Here is an 18,946-nt window from a genome sequence, read left to right on the forward strand (position 1 = left end):
TTTGATTTTCTTTTCAAAGGTAACAAGGGAGAGAAATCTACCAAACAAGAAATTTACTAAGTTCAGATTCGAACGTACCGGTTTTGACATTCAATTTATCGTCATTTTTGGCAAGAGTCTTTTTCGAGGATTTGGCAGAAGCAGTTTTGGTACTGGCAGCAGGGATGGGTTTAGTTTCGGCGGGTTTCTTAGCTGATGATTTGCTGCGGCTATTAGCATAGGAGACTTTGACTAATTTCTCAGGCACCTCATCGTCGTCATCATCGTCATCCTCGTCGTCATCATCCTCATCATCATCATCTTCATCGCTTTCGGGGACTACAGGTTTCTTGGTGACCTTGGACTTGGACTTTTTGCCGCCGGCACTAGCCTTTGTCGAGGAGGAGCTCTTGGTGCTGGGGATGGGTGTCGATTCGGGTGTTCCAAATTGAAAATTGCCTGGATGCTTGTCGTTATCGCCACCTTTGCTATGTCCTATTCTCTGAGCAGTCATTTTAGGAACTTTAGTTGACTTTTCCAATTTAGTTGGACAGCATTGGAATGGTTGGTAGTGTTCGGGCACATAATTGTTGCCACGCTTAGCTGAACGGCCTTCATGACCCAATCCAACATAGAAACATTCGTCATCTGTACACAAACAAACAAAAACATTTTGTCAGATTTCAGTTCAAAAATCATCATTCATTCATTCAACGTCATCAACATTAAGGCAAAGAAAATGTTGTTAAACAAGAAAAAAATTACAAATTAACAAAGGCCAGAGAATTCTCAATACAATTCTCTGTTGGTTTAAAAAAACTCTTTTATATAGACAGTGAAAAAGTTAGTAGCTTTTTTCGTTCGTTTGTTTTTTGGTAACTTTTTGTTTGTTTTTGGAAAGATTTTTTTTTCGTTTTTTTTTTTTCATAAAAATTAACAAAACAAAGAAATTTTTTGCATTTACAAAATTATTAAAAAGCGTGCTTTTGTATAAAATTTTTCTTAACTTTTTTTTTATAAAAAATAGATCAACGCAATATAGAAAAAATAGTAGATCATTATGCTCAAGAGAGCTATACTGAGACAAAAACTTAACTGACAAAATGCTTTTGATGCTGACATTACAATTTTAAGAGTTCTCTTTAATGGTTGGACTTTGTGAGGGTGGAGAGTAAGTGGTTGGCAACAAATTTAACAAGAAGTTGTATTTCTTTTTTCAATTAACATAAAAGTAACAATTCATGGTATTTCCAATTTTTCTAAAATATTTTTACAATATTTTTTTTTCAATTATAAATGTTTTTTTACACAGTGTGTGGGCATTCTTATTTGATATTTTTTATTCAATATTTTGTAATTAACAACTATCAGTTCATTTCAATTAGATTGTATTTTTTATATCTTCTTCTTTCATTCTTCGTTCATCATCAATTAGCAAAGTTTTTGTTAATAATTTATTGAACATTAAAAAATAAGAATATTTTTTTTTTGGTTTTTTTAACAAAACATTGTGTCAGCTATGTTTCTGAATTTGATTTGATTATTGTTTTTTTTTTTTAGCAAAATTATTAATATTTTTTCAGTTGCTTGTTAGTCAGAGAATGTGTTTTTACAGTTCCACAAACATTTATACAGTTAGTGCTTTATTAAGAGTTTTCTGTTAGGTTTAAAATTAAAACATGCATTGTTCAAGTTTTGTTTTTTTTCTTTTTTCTTTGATGGATCAGGGGGTCATTGAATTCGGTAGATACGTAGCACGTGGTACACTGTGAAATGTAGTGTTGTAGACATGTCGATTTTTCGAGTGCATAATATTGCATTGTTTTGTAATAAAACCACACTTTGTAGGTTCATGTTTTGATATTGTCTCTATAGACCGGTACCGACTGATTATCATTTTTGCTGAAATTGGTATTTTCTCTGCAGTAGGGCTATAATATTTTCAGAGAGTTGTCGGTATATATTTTAATATTGCCTTCATTGAACGTTAAAGACTAATTTCCGATATTTTGAAGCTTTTTAAACACATTATCGAACCGAAGTGTCTTCAAATTGGTACTCAGTCTTTAATGTGGCTACAAAAATTTTCTACACAGGATTGTCGGTATAGGTCCACGATGTAATATAACCCCCACATAACAGTATGGCCGGATTTTATGTTTTTCAGAGGTTTTTTGTTAAATTTTCTGACCGAAATACCGGTAATTTGTTACACTATTTGAATTTGGAAAATTGCAAATATAGGTTTATGTACCAACACATATAACGATATTGTCTGATGTCGAATTCGAGTATAGAGTGAAGCAAGCTCGAATTTGAGCGGGAGTACTTCCTCAAGTAGAGTAGAGTAGTAGAGTATACTCTATTTTTTATGCCACTCGATAACAACGCACTCGAGTGAGAGTACAATACGCTCGAAATCGAGGAGATTTCACTCTAGTCGAGTAATCTTTTCGTTTTTGTGTTACCGTTATTTTACTTGTATGTGTGGAGGTTTTTTAAAAACTACAGCTGCAAACGACCAACCAACTAAGCATATGTTAGTGTGGTTTGCTACTACACACATATATAAACACACAAATGGGCAACAAAATATTTAGTTTTCCACTCGTAGTACTCTACTTTTAATCTATTTCGAACATTTTGATAAACTGTATCTTATTGAAATAATACTTTTGGACCCCAAGTATGTTTGGACATCTCGTTATATTTCTTCCAGACATAGCTTAAAATCTAATATGGACTATATAGGTCCTCTCCCACACAAAATGTCAACCTTTTTTCAAGAACGTAAAGAAGCTAAAGCACAATCAGAGCTCCGATTTACTCGTTTTTACTCGCGAGTGAAAAATACCTGCGAGAGGGAGTACTTGAAGAGTACGAGTTTTACAAGAAGTTTACTCTCCAAGAGTACGAGTTTTACAAGAAGTTTACTCTCCAGTCTTTTGTTTTATTTGGGAGCACTCGCGAGTACTCTTGGTTGAAAAAAAAGAGTGCGAGTGAAAATACTCCCAATAGAGTACAAGTTTTCTCGAATTGAGTGAAAAAAAATACTTTTTGCTGTTTGTGTGTTGTTGCGTTTGTAGTAGCGAACAGGTTTTGATGTTCCTGTGGACTGAATATGGAATGTGCAAGGTGTTTGGAGGTCCAGTGGGGCTTGTTGTGAAGTTCGGAGAGGGTGGTCGGAGGTCCAGAGGAGCTTGTTCCGAAGTTCGGAGGAGGGTGGTCGGAGGCCCAGAGGAGGTTGTTCCGAAGTTCGGAAGTGGGTGGTCGGAGGTCCAGAGGAGGTTGTTCCGAAGTTCGGAGAGGGTGGTCGGTGGTCAGAGGAGGTTGTTCCGAAGTTCGGAGGAGTTTGGTCGGAGGTCCAGTGGAGTATGTTCCGAAGTTCGGAAGAGGGTGGTCGTAGGCCCAGAGGAGGTGGTTTCGAAGTTTGGAAGAGGGTGGTCGGAGGTCCAGACTGGGTTGTTCCGAAGTTCGGCTCGCGGGAGTACTCCCCCTCGACCTCGCTCAAATTTCACACGCGAGTAGAATTCGAGCGAGTATTTCGGAGCTCTGTGCACAATACCACGGTATTTAACAATAACAAGTAAGAAGGTATAATTTAGCTGTGCTGACAGAGATGTACTCTCTAAAAATGCACCGACGTAACAGGGCCTGCAAGAAGAACCTTTTGGAGAAAAATTTTATAACGATCCGAGATGAGCTTTTAAAGCGCACTTTTCCCAAATTTTGGGTGGTAGGTAACCGAAGGACGTTATAGTCCATATTTTAACCAGTCAGTTATCAGGAAATAGATGAAATAATACGAATTTGAACCAATCACTAATTCCCTACTGGAGTTATCTTGTGGATTTGTCATTATAGACTTGCCCCCGAACAAAACTGTTCCATCGAAAAGGGGGCCGCAAGGACAATCTGCTGTAAAATGTTGGGGGTACCCGAAGGAGTGGACCGATATTGTCCATATTCGAACCCGATCTATGCCTGAAAGTAATATTACCATATGCAAAATTATGACCAATTCGCTAACTGCCTTCGAGAGTTATTGTGCGCACCATTTTAGCGAACATTGTTCGACTTTTGTGGGGGAGGTGCAGGAAGGAATGTCCATCTTCGAACTTAAACTAAGTTTGGACAAAATATGACGAATGCCAGATTTTGGACTCGATCGTTTGCTTCGTTCGAGAGTTATCGTGTGCACCAACCAGACCGTCGGACGGACATTGCTCAATCGACTCCAAACTGTCTGAAACAGATTTCGCTCGTTATGACTAATTCGCTTACTTCCTTCGGGAGTTTATGTGCGCACCATTTTAGCGAACATTTTTCGAGTTTTGTGGGGGAGGTGCAGGTAGGAATGTCCATCTTCGAACTTTAACTAAGTTTGGACAAAATATTACGAATGCCAGTTTTTGGACTCGATAGATTGCTTCGTTCGAGAGACCAGACCGTCGGACGGACATTGCTCAATCGACTCCAAATTTTCTGAAACAGATTTCGTCCAAACACACTAGACCCCAAGTATTTCAATGAGGCACATTTTTGGTCGTATCAAAGTGTATTTAGCCAAAAAGCTGAAATATAAAAAAAACCTTCAACGAAGTCTTTAAGGACAACTTGATGGCTGCCTGGCCACCGACAACGAGGGTAAAGTAGAAACTGGGAAGAAGTCGTGTTACATGTGTTTGCCCTATTTCGACTGCGTTAAATGCAACGAGTTTTCAAAGATATTCCTGAAAAAAAAACATAGCTAAGCTGAAGTATGATTGAGACGTCGTCAACGTGAGGCTGATCTCGGTCCGGGATATTCCATAATACCTCGTTCAAGAGTTTGGTTGCCCAGAATAGATTGCAACGGTCACAAGCTGTTGAAATGTCTGGGAAAAATGAACAAGGATATCCTGAGATATGGGTCCTGAAATGTCCCAATATTAGGAGCCACTTCTTTTCTCCTTTTTAAATATAATTGTCAAAGTACGTTTGTTCTTCAGGCCATATTTTTTGCTACTTAGAGGTGAACATGAAATAATGTTTTTTGTTTTGGGAATCTTTATCTTTAATGTCGTCTGTATTCTTTATCTATCAATATATACAAAAAAATATTAGTCCCAATTTAAATTAGGCGAGTTTACTTTCGGCAATTGTCAGTTTGTAGGTGAGAGAGGGGGCTGAGAGGCAAAGGGTTACCATCAAACTGACAATTGCCGCAAGTAAACTCGCCTAATGTAAATTGGGACTTAATTTGTTATTATTTTAATTTAATTATTCGTTGAATTTTGACAAGGTTACATCAAGGTAAGTATATGTCTATTTTTTAATTATACACTCGAAAATTTATGTCACAATTATACCATCTGTACCACTACTTGTTCACATGGGTCTAAAAAAGTTTTAATTGATAGATTATTGGAACCAACCTAAGAGATTCAAACAAGTGTTGGCAAAGAAGGATAGGAAGGAATCATCAACCAAGCTTTGTAAACTTTAGAAATTTCAAATCTACAGGGATGTGAATACCATTTCAAAATTAAGAAAATTGAAAATAAAAAAAACAACCAACAACGTTAGCATGAACCATAAAAACCTTCAAGTGTTTTGTTGTTGTACCTAGATTATTAGAGAAATAGTGTTGCCAAATTGGTTCAAAATCAGTCTTAGAGTAGTTAGCATTAGATAAAAAGAAGGAACGAACGACGTAGAAGTTGAGATTTAGGCCGGTACGACGTACACATGTCGCACCGAGCCCTTGTAGAGATAGAATATTTTCAAAGATCGTATTCGACGTAGTTATGCAGTTTGTCGTTGTCGAATGCTATAAAAGATTTAGAGCCAAGAAACTAATGCCATTATTTTGGGTACACTATGATTTAAAATTTTTAATGCGCCGAATATTAACATTCTCAATACCTCTACTGTAATTACATAAAAAAGGGGAAAGAATAAAAAAGGAAACAAATTTATGGAGAACAAAATAAAATCATAATTTGTTGGAATGTTGGAAAAAATACTTTTGTTTCGGTGTTTGCAGAAATCTTGGTGGGAGTGGGGGACATGAATTTGTGACAATGCTGAAGAACCAATCTCTCTCGGAGATGATCAGCATTGTTCATATTATCAAAAGAATGATCATTTCTTCTTCTGATACCTTACTTGGTTACAATGCAGTGTTCTTTAGACAGAAACTTTTAGACAGTTTGTGTAAGAGAAAACAGTTTGGTGTTAATCATTTTTAAGGCAATTTGTGTCGGTTTTTTATGAATGTGCGTAAGGGAAGTCATTTGGCTTACTCTTTTGATTGATTAACCACTGCAGTACACGGTTTTCGTTTTTGAGATTACCTGAAAAATGAGAATAAATAAAAAATAAATGAAATAAAAGTCGCCATCTCTGGTTATTCCACTTACCATCATACATGATTGGAACGCCAGTCTCATAGTAGACCAAGGCGGGGAAGGCAAAGATACCGATCTCATGGGCCAACTTAACATCATTGGATTTGACAAATTGAATGCCATGCTTGTCGGTGTCATCATCGATGTTTTCCAATTCTTCCAAAATATCAGAACAAGATTCACATTTGTCATCATCTAAAAGGAGGGAAAGGAATCAATAATAATTTATTGTGTTAATTTGTATTTCTTTAGCGACATAAGTGATGAAACACAGATTTATTGTAAAGACATCCTTTATTTGAAGGCAAAATATAATTGTTGTTTTAGTTTATAACAAGACTCTGCAGGTTAGAAAGTCCTTCGGGTTCGCTAATTCAACATTTACTTACAGAAGAATACAGCCAAATGTTCAACATCATTGATAAGAACTTGCAATGTTTTACGATCAACAGATTCAATGACATCGGCAGTGGATTCATGCAATTCAAGGATCCATTCCAAGATTTCATCTTCCTTCATTAGGTCACCTAGGGAGGAAAATCCGAATTTGGTTAATTCACATGACAACTAAAAACACATGCATTGCATTCCTACCAGTGTAAATTGTGCGGAATTTGTGTCTGTAGAAAGCCAAAGCTGGTAAACCGGCCAAATCATATTCCTTTTGAACATCATCATCGGAGGTCTTGACAAAGTCAATATCCTTGTCTTCGCATTCGTCATCAATGTTTTCCAATTCATTCAAAATCTTTTGCGATTTCTTGTCACCCTCGGCATCTGCAAAATACAAATGGGGTTAGGATTTTGTCCTTCTCCAACAATTTTGTTTGTTATCTATAAACTTACAGAAGAATACAACAACATGATCGTTTTCAGCCAAAATTTTATCCAACATCTTAATGTTGACTTCTTCAATTTTGCCGGGGATCTCAAGGGTATCCTCATCGGTAATCCAGGCCAAAACTTCATCTTCATCCTCCAAATCGCCGGTGAAGAGAAGGGGATCACGGTTTCTAAAGAACACCAATTGGGGATAGACCTTGATGTTGTGTTTCTTGGCAATGGTGGTGTCCTCGGTGGTGACAAAAATAATGCCAGTCTCATCCAATTCATCATCAATCGATTCCAAGGCATTCAAGGTCTTGTCACATTTCTCACCAGGTTCACAGGGGCCGGTAAAGAAGACAACAACATATTCATGGTCATTAACCAAGTTGGTCAATATTTCATCGGTAACTTCTTCAATGGTGGCAGTTTTCTTTTGGAGAATCAACCATTCCAAGACTTCATCTTCATTCATAAGATCGCCTTCATAGAGGGCGGGGATTTTGTTCTCGAAATAGATCAAGGCGGGCAAGTGATCCAAACCATATTCCTTGGCCTCGGCAGCGTTGTCAATGCGCACAATAACAATGCCTTCCTTTTCCAATTCATCATCGATGTTCTCCAATTCATTCAAAATGCGAATATCTTGTTTGTCATCTTTGTCGTCTAAGGCGATAAAAATTAGATGGTGAGTGCTTACATAAATGAAAGAGAAATGGTGGTACTACTTACAGAAGATAACAGCCAAGTGATCGGTGCTCTCAATCAATTTGTCTTTCATTTCATCGGTAACTTCGGGGATTTCGGAATAACGTTTCTGGTGTACCAACCAGCCGAGCAATTCGTCTTCCTTCATGAGATCACCTTCATAGACATGGGGAATACCGCGTTCGAACAACACAATGCAGGGGATTTCATCAATACCCCATTCCTTGGCTTCGGTATCATCATCGATCTTGACGAAGGCAATGTCATTTTGATCGCACTCGTCATCGATATTCTCCAATTCGGCCAAAACCTTTTGGGATTTCTTTTGGTCCTTGTCGTCTGTGTTAAAACAAAGTTCAATTAGTATCAAATATCGACTTGGCAACTAGAAGAACAACACCTAATTCCTGGAAACATCCTAGTTAGAAATTACAAAATCCTATATTGGGATCCTAATTCCTGTCCCGGTAACAGACTTCTTAAATAACACATCCAATTTACCCCACTTTGAATGCCTTCTTTTTTTTTGGTTAATTTTTAAGTTATGTGAAGATTTCTTTTTAGTTTGGTAATCCTCCGGCCTGTTCGGCCGGCCTTGTTAGTTTGTCATACAACATTGAAATTATTTCAGTTTATACCGTTATATATACAGAAAGCCATATTTAAAAGCAAGCCACTTCCATCAAAAGCCCCTAAACACTCAGACAGACATCGACCATTGAGACACCACAAAATACCTTTCACGGATTTTGTATTGAGACAAATACTACCTTAATTTCGTTAAAGATTTGCGTTCCAAATTGGGTAAACCTAAAATAAAGAACCCTCTTCTTTTTCTTCTGCTTGTTAACTATGACCTTCATCAGAAGCCACAAATTGTGGGATTCACTTCACTTACAAAACAGCACTGCGACGAGGGGCATTTTTTCAATTATCAAATCCAGCATTTCATCGGTAATGTCCTCAATTTGATCGGAACTGGTCTGTTCCTCGAGCCACTTCAATAGTTTCTCCTCGTCCTGCAGATTGCCTTCGTAAATGGTTGGAATGCCTTTTTCAAAGTAAATCAATTTAGGAACGGAATCAATGCCATATTCAACGGCTTCCTCGATATTGTCCATTTTCACAAAGGTAATGCCCAAGGCATCACATTCGTCGTCGATATTTTCTAATTCTTCCAAAACCTTTTCGGATTTTTCGTCGTTGTTGTCATCTGTGGAGAAAACGATTACAAAGAAATCACTTTGATTATTTCCAAGTCGCTAAGGTAGGCCCCTCTCCAGAGAATTGTGGAGAGAGAGAAGCGATTTCAGGTAGCAGGATATTTACAGAATAGTACCGCTAAGACGCGGCCTTCCTTGACCATTTTATCCAACATTTCATCGGTGACATCTTCGATTTCGTCGTGTTCCAATTGGGAGACCAACCAGTGCAAGATCTCCTCTTCGTCCATGAGATCGCCATCGTAAATGTTGGGTATTTGTTTTTCGAAATAAACTATAGCTGGAATCTGCAGTTAATAAATAGATTAGCGAATGAAGAATGAAGAGTGAGACTAAAATGGCTGTCAAGGATTTGGGGGCGTTGTGAAGCGAGATGACTCTCCAATTTTGTAGAAACTTCTCAGGTTGGGCGCCAAGCCAGCCATTTGCAGTTTATGTCTTTGTTTCGGGATTAGCCGTAACCTTGGTTAACTAAAATTTCTTGTCTTCGTGTTACTCGAGTCTCTACAAAATCGTTGATGCAGCTCTCCTCATACACCTCCCTCCTCCACCTAGTCCAGCTAGTGTTGTAATTACCGAGTCAATTCCATATTCGTCTGCGGTCTTGGCGTCATCAATCTTAACAAATTGTATGCCATGTTTATCGCAGTCGTCGTCAATTTGTTCTAGCTCCTCCAAAACGGTCATAGAATCATCATTGCCATGATCATCTATAATTAAGATTGGGATTAGATCAGTATGAGAGCAGCCAGTTGGGAGAGAATGCAGGCTTACAGAATAAAACTACCAAATTATCTATGTTGCTGATCAGAGTGGCTAAAGTCTTGGGCGTTACATCTTCAATGACATCATCCTCATCACCAGTCGATTTATTCTGGACCAGCCATTCCAAAACATCTTCTTCGCGTTGTAATTCACCTAATTAACAAAATCAAAAAACACAATGGCTGAGTGTAAGTTGTTTGTGCAGGTGTTTGCTGGGGGCAGTTGGGGTTGTGCGTAAAGTGTATGATCATAAAAGAGCGATGGAGGAGAGTGTGGGTGGATGCTTGTGAAATTACCTTCATAGATGATGGGAGTTTGATGTCGGTAGTAAACCAAGGCCGGCAAATTTCCCAAATTGTATTCCTCAGCCAAGGCTTCATCGTGGATTTTGACAAAACCAATGCCCAGCTGATCAGCTTCATCGTCAATGTTCTCCAATTCCTGCAAGGCTTTGGCACATTTTCGGCATTGTGGTTTATCTGTTGCATTATTGGGCGATGCGTAGAGATTTTCCATATATTTTTTTTAATTTTCCACAATAAAAATGTGAAGAAGAAAACAAATAAAGAAAAATATGTTCAAATTAAGATTTTCTCTTTCCAAGATGTGTGTGCAGGAAGATCAGTAAGGGGTTGTTGGTTGGAGTAATACAAAATTAACAAAGATTTATTTTACAGAAACGACGTCGTTTATTATGCAGGTTGTTGGAGGTTTTTCATACAAAAGGGTGTTCCGAAGGGTTTCGGGTATACAAATTATGGTTTGGAAATAAAAAAGATTGTCTATACACAGCATACATTTTAAACTATATAATTATACATCAACATGCAACAAGCTTACTACATATACTACAGAAATACATACATACAAACATTCATTATATACACATAATAAATAATGAAATGTTAGGGTTATTTATATACAAGGTAGATTGTGGGAGGACCAGAGAGTTGGTTTTAAAAATCGGGGTTTGATTCAAATATTACAAACGTAATACATACATATGCACATATGAATTGCAGTACATGAATATATCTGTTATGCATGAAAGATGGAGGCAAAACCTCTCCCTTTTTTTTAATTTTATGTTAAACATTAATTTATATTAAAAAAGTTTGCATCCTAGATATACTGGCTAAAGGCTCATTTGCTGACATCGCCGATTCGTAAAATGTATATGGAACTACATCTAAACTTAGGTTGATACAAACACAGATCAAAGTTTTCAAAGATGTGGGCATGATAGGCTCCTGAAGACGAATATCAAGTCAGAAAGTATTGCAGCTATAGACTTAGGTTCTTCGCTAATAGAAAGATAGAATGTTGTGTTTAATGTACTGTTTACACGTGATGCCCTATTATATTTTCATGTGATTCCATGTTTAGCCAAAGTCTCGTTATAATTTCAGCTTATAAGCTAACTAGGATATAAAAACTTTGATACAATGAAAAATGTGTTTCGTCGAAATAATGATTTTAGATCCCAAGTATGCTTGGACAAAATCCGTTTCAGCCAATTTCGCAGGTTTCGTGTGAGGACCAACTGTCTGTAGTCTTTTGGTTATGAGGTCGTACCTGGAAACTCGGGTGTTAGTTGCCTCCTTTTGGAGTATCGTGGTTACACAGAAATGCTGGCATTGTTTTGAATGTGAAGTTGCATTATCAGCCTACAGCCCAAGCCATAGAAAGCCAGGAGTTTAGATGGCAAAATAAAGTGGTGAGCAGGGCCAAACACTTGAACACATTTGGTTTAAGGGGCGTTGGTCGTCTGTATGCAGCACAGTGTTATGTGAACACCGTGGGGTTAGACCGGAAGGTGGATTACACTCCTTTTGGCTGGCTGGTGTGCGTGATAACACTCGAATGGACCATATAATTTGAACCTGGTAATACTTTGTCCAAAATTAGATCAAGTTCGAAGATGTTTCCACTCCTTTGGGTACCTCCCCACAAATGTTGAATTTTTTATACCCTCAGCCTGTAGGCTAACGAGGGTATATACACCTTGATACGACCAAAAATGTGCCTCATCGAAATAACGGTTTTCGACCCCAAGTATGTTTGGACGAAGTTTGTTTCAAACAATTGGAGCCGATTTAGCCATGTCCGTCCTTCTGTCTGGCTGGTGCTCACGATTACTTTCAAACGGATCAATCGATTTGAACCAAATTTTGGTTCGAAAATGGCCCATATCGGTCCACGTCTTCGTGTACCTTCCACACAAATGTTCGGAAAAGTTCAGTTTAGGACCTGCTTTGATTTTTGTTGTAACAACTTGTATTCAACGCCTCCTATACGACGGTACAAGTTTTATCTGATATAGATCGGGTTCGAATGATTTGGCTTTCGTAATATTTTTCCCAAACTTAGTTTAAGTTCGAAGATGGGCTATATCGGTCCACTCCTTCCGGTACCACCCCCAAAAAAGTTCGAAAATGTTCGGAACATTTGTGTGCACGATAACTCTTGAAGGGAGTAACCGATTTAGTCCATACTTTGCCTGAAATGTGTACCAGACTTAAATAAGATTTCAATATGGTCTTAATCGGTCCACCTCTTCGGGTACCTCCTACACAAAATTTCGGAAAAGTTCAGTTTAGGGTCATCTCTCGAATGGCTATGATTTTTGTTTTAGCAACTTGTGTTCACTGCCCTCCCATACGACGGTACAAGTTTCATCAGGGGCAAGTCCATACTTCCCGAGAAATCGCCTGAAAGTTGCAAGAAAACCCGTATGACACCCTATGACTGCCGATTTGACCCAAAATTTGATCTTAGTAATATTTTGTCCAAACATAGTTTAAGTTCGAAGAGAAGCCATATCGGTCCACTCCTTCAGGTACCACCCCCACAAAAGTTCAAAAATGTTCGGACAAATTGTTCGTACTCTTGAAGGGAGTAGCCGAATTGGTCCATACTTTACACATCCTCATATATCTACCAGGTATAGATCAGATTCAAATATGGACTATATTTGTCCACTCCATCCGGTACCTCCCACACAAAATTTCGGATAAGTTCACTTTAAGACCTGATATGGAATCACTTTTATTTTTGTTGAATCAACTTGCATTCCCTGCCTCAACTACGATGGTAAAAGTTTTTTCAGGGGCAAGTCCATACTTCTTGAGCAAACAGCCCGAAGGGTGTAAAAACCCTCTATGGCACCATATGTAGTGGCTGGAGACTCATTCTTTTTAGTATCTCCTCCGCAAAACTTTTGATCTTTAATCCTATTCAACACTTTTGTCGGTTTAAACGCCCAACATTTTTAAAACAGCGTAAATACATACGTTTTTTGGAAAAAAAATATTTTAATATACACAGGCTGAGGGTATATCTCTGTCGGCAAAGCCGACTGATACTTTTTCACTTGTTTTTTTGGTCAATGGCTGATGGTTTATCTCCGTATGCACAGCTGACTGATACTTTCTTACTTGTCGTATCCTGATTTCCAGGATAACTTCTGCTTAGTTTCCTACCATACTGAAATGTTGGATATGATAGTGGGCCACAATATGCCCATGATTTTTCGCACTTGTTTAAGTTCATTTACTGCTGCGTTTCAGGCCTCACATCCATACATAACTACAGATTTATGACATTTTTGGAAAGTTTAACAGTTTTTAGGCTAAACGTACTCAGGACAGTTTGAGATACGATCATGTGTTTTACTATTTAAAGTGGTTTGATTAAAACACCTCCAAAACGTAGTTTTTGAACGCTTTTACAACATCTTCTGGCGATTGCTGATATTTTTCGGGCTCATACGCAAAGTTCCATGATTCGTCGCCTGAATCCATCGTATAAACGTCTTTTGAAGCAACGCGATCGTATTTGTTCGAAATTTCTTCCACCGCTCGACAAGAGATCCAACGAGAAATCCCCCATTTTTGCCGCCAAGTGTTCATGCAATGCCCAAAGATGCCTCTATCTCACGGTATATAACAAGGTGATCTTGTACTATCGGTTCACGCACGGCCTAATTTTTTCTAGCATAACCACCGTTTTTGGACGACCCTCACCTTCGATTTTTATCGCGTGTCGGCCTCGATTGAATTCATTAAACCAGGTTTTCATAGTGCTATAGGGTGATCGATGCACTCTAGCCGTGATTATCCACGTCGATAGTTGTAAAAATGATCCGACAAAAATGTTCACAATTAAATTTAATTTTTTGCAAAGTTATTTTTCTAGTCACTGTAAACAAACGTACTGAGAACGGTTATACTAAAAAATTTCAAACTTTTCAATGGAAATGTAAAATGACGTCTGACTCTGCGTATTGCTTATGCCAGAAACTTTTTTAGTTTCAATCGTATCCTCAATTTTGCATTAATTTAATTTTGAATTACTCAATTTTCCTTTCTTTCGCTTTCCTTTTTCCATACATTGTCGTAAAATACTGATTATTTTTATAGATTTTTTTTTCAATTATTTAATATGCAATAATAACGTCTAAATTCCTGGATTTTATACTTTTCCTAATCTTGTTTCTCTAAAGTCTTTCAGGTTGAAAATTTGTCTACAGAGATGATCCCTCTATTGTTAAAATATATTCTGTAATTCTCTCGTGAATTCTTTCTCTTTACAATTGAATTTTACACATAGTCTAAAAAAGCTTTCAAACTGAATATTGATCAACAAAAGCTTTTGTCACAATTGAAACAAAATTCACCTCTTAACAAAATCAGATGATGTGTTTTTATATTTAAATTTCCAACTACCATCGATTTTTCTACAAGAGCACAATAAATTTCTAATTAGAATTTGTTTTAAAAATTTCCCCAGTTTTTGGAAAAAATAAACTACAGTGCTGCTACAAACCTGGTGCTTGCTGGGTGGTGGGGGTCAGTCAGTTGGTCTGTCGTCTATGCATGATGGCGTCCTAGTGTCGTGCGTGTCTCTCACATTGTCTTGGCTGGCTTTAGTTGTTATTGTTGTTGTTATCTTCTCAAGTAGTTTCTGGCATTATGCCATTATTATAAAATAATTTTATTTTGTTGCAAACGTGCCGTTGCATTGGTATTGGTGTTTGCTTATATGATTGCTTTATGATGATATTTGTTTGTGGTTGCTGTGTGGCCATTCTGCTGATTATTGTTTGCCCAAGAAATCACACAATTATTTTCAGCAAAACAAACAAATACAGTTAAATAATGATTAAATGTTTAAAGTTGATGCTATACAAATATTGCACAAAGAACAGAAATGCAGGTAACCCCTTGGATTGGAGGAGCTGCAATTAGCCTCCACCTTCTAAGATCACGTCAAATTTAGACATTTATGAAATTAGTCATTTTATGATTATTGTCTGCAGCCATAATGGCAATCAGCAGCAACAACGACGAGATGAGCAAGTGGACACTTGAGAAAAGTAATAAAAATTCAAGTGAGTTGACCATTACAAGTGGGGTGAGGTACGAAGTAAGGAAAACTATTCTAAAGATGACTCAGCCTTGGTTGGTCTACTGCTGGCCTGCATCGTGGCATAGTCGAGAGTGGGGTGCATTATATTTGCATAAATCTTCATAATTTAATTTTTATTCTTTTTGGCATGGCATCGCCTCTTTTAATGCAGTTTCTCTCTTATTGCCAAGTCTCTTGACGTTGTGCATCATCGTCATTATTGAGTTTACTTTGTGTCCATAGTTTATGGTTTGTTTTAACGGAGGAGATCTTTTCTAGTTTTAGTGCTTTTTGGAGGTTCACAGTTGTTTGGTTGTGTTGCCGTTGTGTGCTTTATGAGGTTAACCTTGTGGCGAAAAAAAATTGAGAAAAACAAACTTTGTGTAAGATTGGCCGAGTAAACAGCTATTCTGACATTTTAATGTAAGAATATTTTTTTCTTTTTGGTTTTGGTTTTTTGGTCCACGAAAAAAATAGGTAAAGATGTTGATGTTGGGTGTCAATGTCATTAGCAGCAACAAAACAACAACTTGTATGTACATGGAAATTCAAAGATGTCAGTGTGGTCATTCCATATATAACACCCATGGACATATAACAAATTACATATTTGACACTTGCTTTGTTGTTGTTTTTATTTTTTCTTGACGACAAGCACAAAAGAAATGTTGTCCAAACTCATTTGTCCATCAAATATTCTTTGGTTGTTAAATGGCAAGCTATAAGTTCAACGTTCGCACATTCCATACATATTCCGCTGAAGGCTAATCACGAGTAAATTTAGAATTTAAAGATACACATCGAAAAAACATATCACTTTGAATCAAACAAAGTAATCCAGAGCATTAACGTACAAAAATTGTGACAAAGAAGATTCTTCAAAGTACATACAAGGAATTATTTACCCATAATTCTTGATATAATGATGGTCACCATTAGGAACCCTGCAGATACCGACTAAAATGACTAATGAACGCGATAACTTACAATTCGTAATTTGGCCGCAATTTTGCTCATGGTAAAATTTCTTCCAAAACGTATTTCGAGTTCCAAGAAGATATATATAGGACAACATCCTCGGTTACCTCCCTCAAAAAGGTCAGAATTTTCACTTCACTTCCCAATTTTGAAGGATAGGCAGCCATCTTGGGCTATGTAACATCGGAGGAGGGACTTTGACATAGCTGAGGTAATAATCCCTGATAGGAGTGAGTGGGTGCAGGACAAACCACTTCTTGATAGCCTCATATAAGCTTAACAACAAATGCGGAATTTTTTTTGGCAGATTTTTTTGCAGTGCTTAAAGCTTACAGCAACTTTTCGGAATGACAGACATTGCAGATAGGACAGTTGTGGTATACTACCGATGTAGCCAGAGGGGTTGCCTGGTCCCCCTCGAAATCGACATTTTTGTACATTTTACTCACAAAAGTTAAAAGATTTTAGATTAGCCCCCAGAAATGGTATCGAGATGCATTTCTGACTACGTCCACGTAGAATACGTGGATATCCAAGCTGCCAACGGGCTGTTCAAAGTTGTTGTTCTATCTTAAAAACCGGTAGTATAACTGTTAGGCGCTGTTAGGTACCAGGGCAAAGCAATATTGAGGGGTATGAGACGGTTGATGAACTGGCAAGACGAGGTTCCCAGTCCTCTGACCTGTGGAGGACTGTGTCAAGCCACCGCTTTGCATCTTCCTCCACAAACTTAGTATATCAGAGAATCTCGTAAATATTTTAAAGGACGGATTGTAAGGTATCAAAGTCCATGTGGCAGGCAGTCTCATGGCGTAAAACTACGTCCCTTCTATCACTTCATGAGTTAGAGATCAGAATTATTGTATGTGTAATTACTGGTAATTTCAGCATTAGATCTATGACAAGTAAGTGGGTGGTCAACAACATTGAGTACTGCAGGCTATGTGCAGATGTGAAAGAGACAGAAATAATCGACCACCGTCTCAGCCGGTGTCATATAATGACTATCATGGTGCCCATGAGTTTGTATCTCTCTTATATCTCCTCCATAGATCCCGCGACCTTGTTAACATATTGTAGGAGCCTTTAATGGCTATGGAGTGGCTCATCCCAATAAGTTCAATTAAGTCCATTTCTCTGCATACTTCTCTGTTCTATCTACTCTCCTCCTAACTCTTTCCTGTCCTACCCTCTTTGTCTCATTGTGGGATGAGCACAATGAATGACTAAAGTTGCACATCATATAACCCAACCTAACCTATGTGCAGTTTAAGGGGGGTACAGGATCGGTTCGAAATTTGCACCTAAGCTAACACGTGTTGTCCTGTTTACAACGATATATGTACATACTGCTTTTCGTGACCTACTCAATGTTTTCTGAAGTAATGGTCTAGAAGCTCTAAAAAATCCTTCGGTGACGAAAACAAGTAAAAAAATATCAGTCGGCTTTGCAGACAGAGATATACCCTCAGCGTGTGTGGATTGAAATACTTTATCCCAAAAAACAAACTTATGTATTTAGGGGGGTTTTCAAAATTGTGGGCGTATGATCCGACAAAAGTATGGATAGGATTAAAGCTCAAAAGTTTGCGGGGATATCGATAGATAGATACCTTTGGTAAAAATGTCCAAAGGATCCTCTAACAGAACATATACTAAGTTTCTACAATATTTAGATATCCAAAGTTTGAACCAAATCGGTTGCTAAGTCTATGAGATATCGCGCGTACCATATTAGCGAATATTTTCGAACTTTTGTGGGGGAGGTACCGGAAGGAGTGGACCTATAAGCACCACCTTTTAATTTCATTTCATATTCGAGGAAATATTACAAAGTCCAAAGTGTGGACGAACGCAGTATTCGGTTCGAGCTCTCCGGCCACTACATATGGTGACATAGGGGGTTTTTACAACGTTCGGGCCGTTTCCTCAATAAGTATGGACTTGCACCTGAAAAAAACTTTTACTGTCGTAATTGAAGCAGCGAATGAAAGTTGCTTCAATAAAAATCAAAGTGATTCGAGAGTAGGTCTTAAAGTGAATTTATACAAAATTGTGTGTGGAAGGTACCCGAAGGAGTGGACAAATGTAGTCCATATTCAAAACTGATCTATATCTGGTAGATATATTAGGATGTGTAAAGTATGGACCAAATCGGTCACTCCCATCAAGAGTTATCGTGCGCACAATTTTTCCGAACATTTTTGAACTTTTGTGGGGGAGGTACTGAAAGAGTGGACCGATATGGCTTATCTTCGAACTTAACTAAGTTTGCACACAACATTACGAAGGCCACATTTTGGACGGAATCGGCAGATCCGGCAGATCGGCAGATGAAACTTTTACCGTCGTATGGGGGCAGTGGATAAAAGTTGCTACAACCAAAATTAAAGCGATTCGAGGGCAGGTACTAAACTGAACTTTTCCGAAATTTTGTGTGGGAGGTACCGGAAGGATTGGGCCGGTTGAGTTCATATTGGAACATCATCTAAGTCTGGTAGAAGTTTCACGATGTGCAAAGTATGGACCATATCGTTTTATTCCTTCAAGAGTTATCGTGCGCACAAATTTTCCGAACATTTCCGAACTTTCGTGGGGGAGGTACTGGAAGGAGTGGACCGATAAAACCCATCTTCGAACTTAAACTAAGTTTGGACAAAATATTAC

The 18,946-nt window shown here is 37.9% G+C and overlaps 2 protein-coding genes across 22 annotated transcripts in view; one reads left to right on the plus strand and one right to left on the minus strand.

The window, feature by feature from the left end:
* Window positions 1-18,946, plus strand: part of LOC141405362 (uncharacterized) — a 242,970-nt gene that overhangs the window by 84,739 nt on the left and 139,285 nt on the right. The window lies entirely within an intron of this gene.
* Window positions 1-18,946, minus strand: part of hlk (hulk) — a 112,743-nt gene that overhangs the window by 35,144 nt on the left and 58,653 nt on the right. For 8 of the 21 annotated variants that reach the window (XM_073989584.1, XM_073989589.1, XM_073989585.1 and 5 more), the window contains exons 6-15: window positions 10,189-10,371; window positions 9,902-10,045; window positions 9,704-9,837; window positions 9,234-9,414; window positions 8,803-9,117; window positions 7,929-8,243; window positions 7,218-7,862; window positions 6,966-7,148; window positions 6,761-6,898; window positions 6,384-6,566 (exon numbers count right to left, since the gene is read on the minus strand). In XM_073989584.1, the coding sequence (XP_073845685.1) occupies window positions 6,384-6,566; window positions 6,761-6,898; window positions 6,966-7,148; window positions 7,218-7,862; window positions 7,929-8,243; window positions 8,803-9,117; window positions 9,234-9,414; window positions 9,704-9,837; window positions 9,902-10,045; window positions 10,189-10,371 (2,421 nt within the window). Of the gene's footprint in view, window positions 1-78; window positions 628-6,266; window positions 6,318-6,383; window positions 6,567-6,760; window positions 6,899-6,965; window positions 7,149-7,217; window positions 7,863-7,928; window positions 8,244-8,802; window positions 9,118-9,233; window positions 9,415-9,703; window positions 9,838-9,901; window positions 10,046-10,188; window positions 10,372-18,946 lie in introns of all 21 variants that reach the window. The other 13 variants (XM_073989603.1, XM_073989604.1, XM_073989600.1 and 10 more) reach the window with 2 other exon arrangements.

This window comes from Musca autumnalis, unplaced genomic scaffold (genome assembly GCF_047663935.1).
Source record: "Musca autumnalis isolate F117 unplaced genomic scaffold, ASM4766393v1 scaffold_5, whole genome shotgun sequence".
In the NCBI taxonomy this organism is placed as follows: Eukaryota; Metazoa; Arthropoda; class Insecta; order Diptera; family Muscidae; genus Musca; species Musca autumnalis.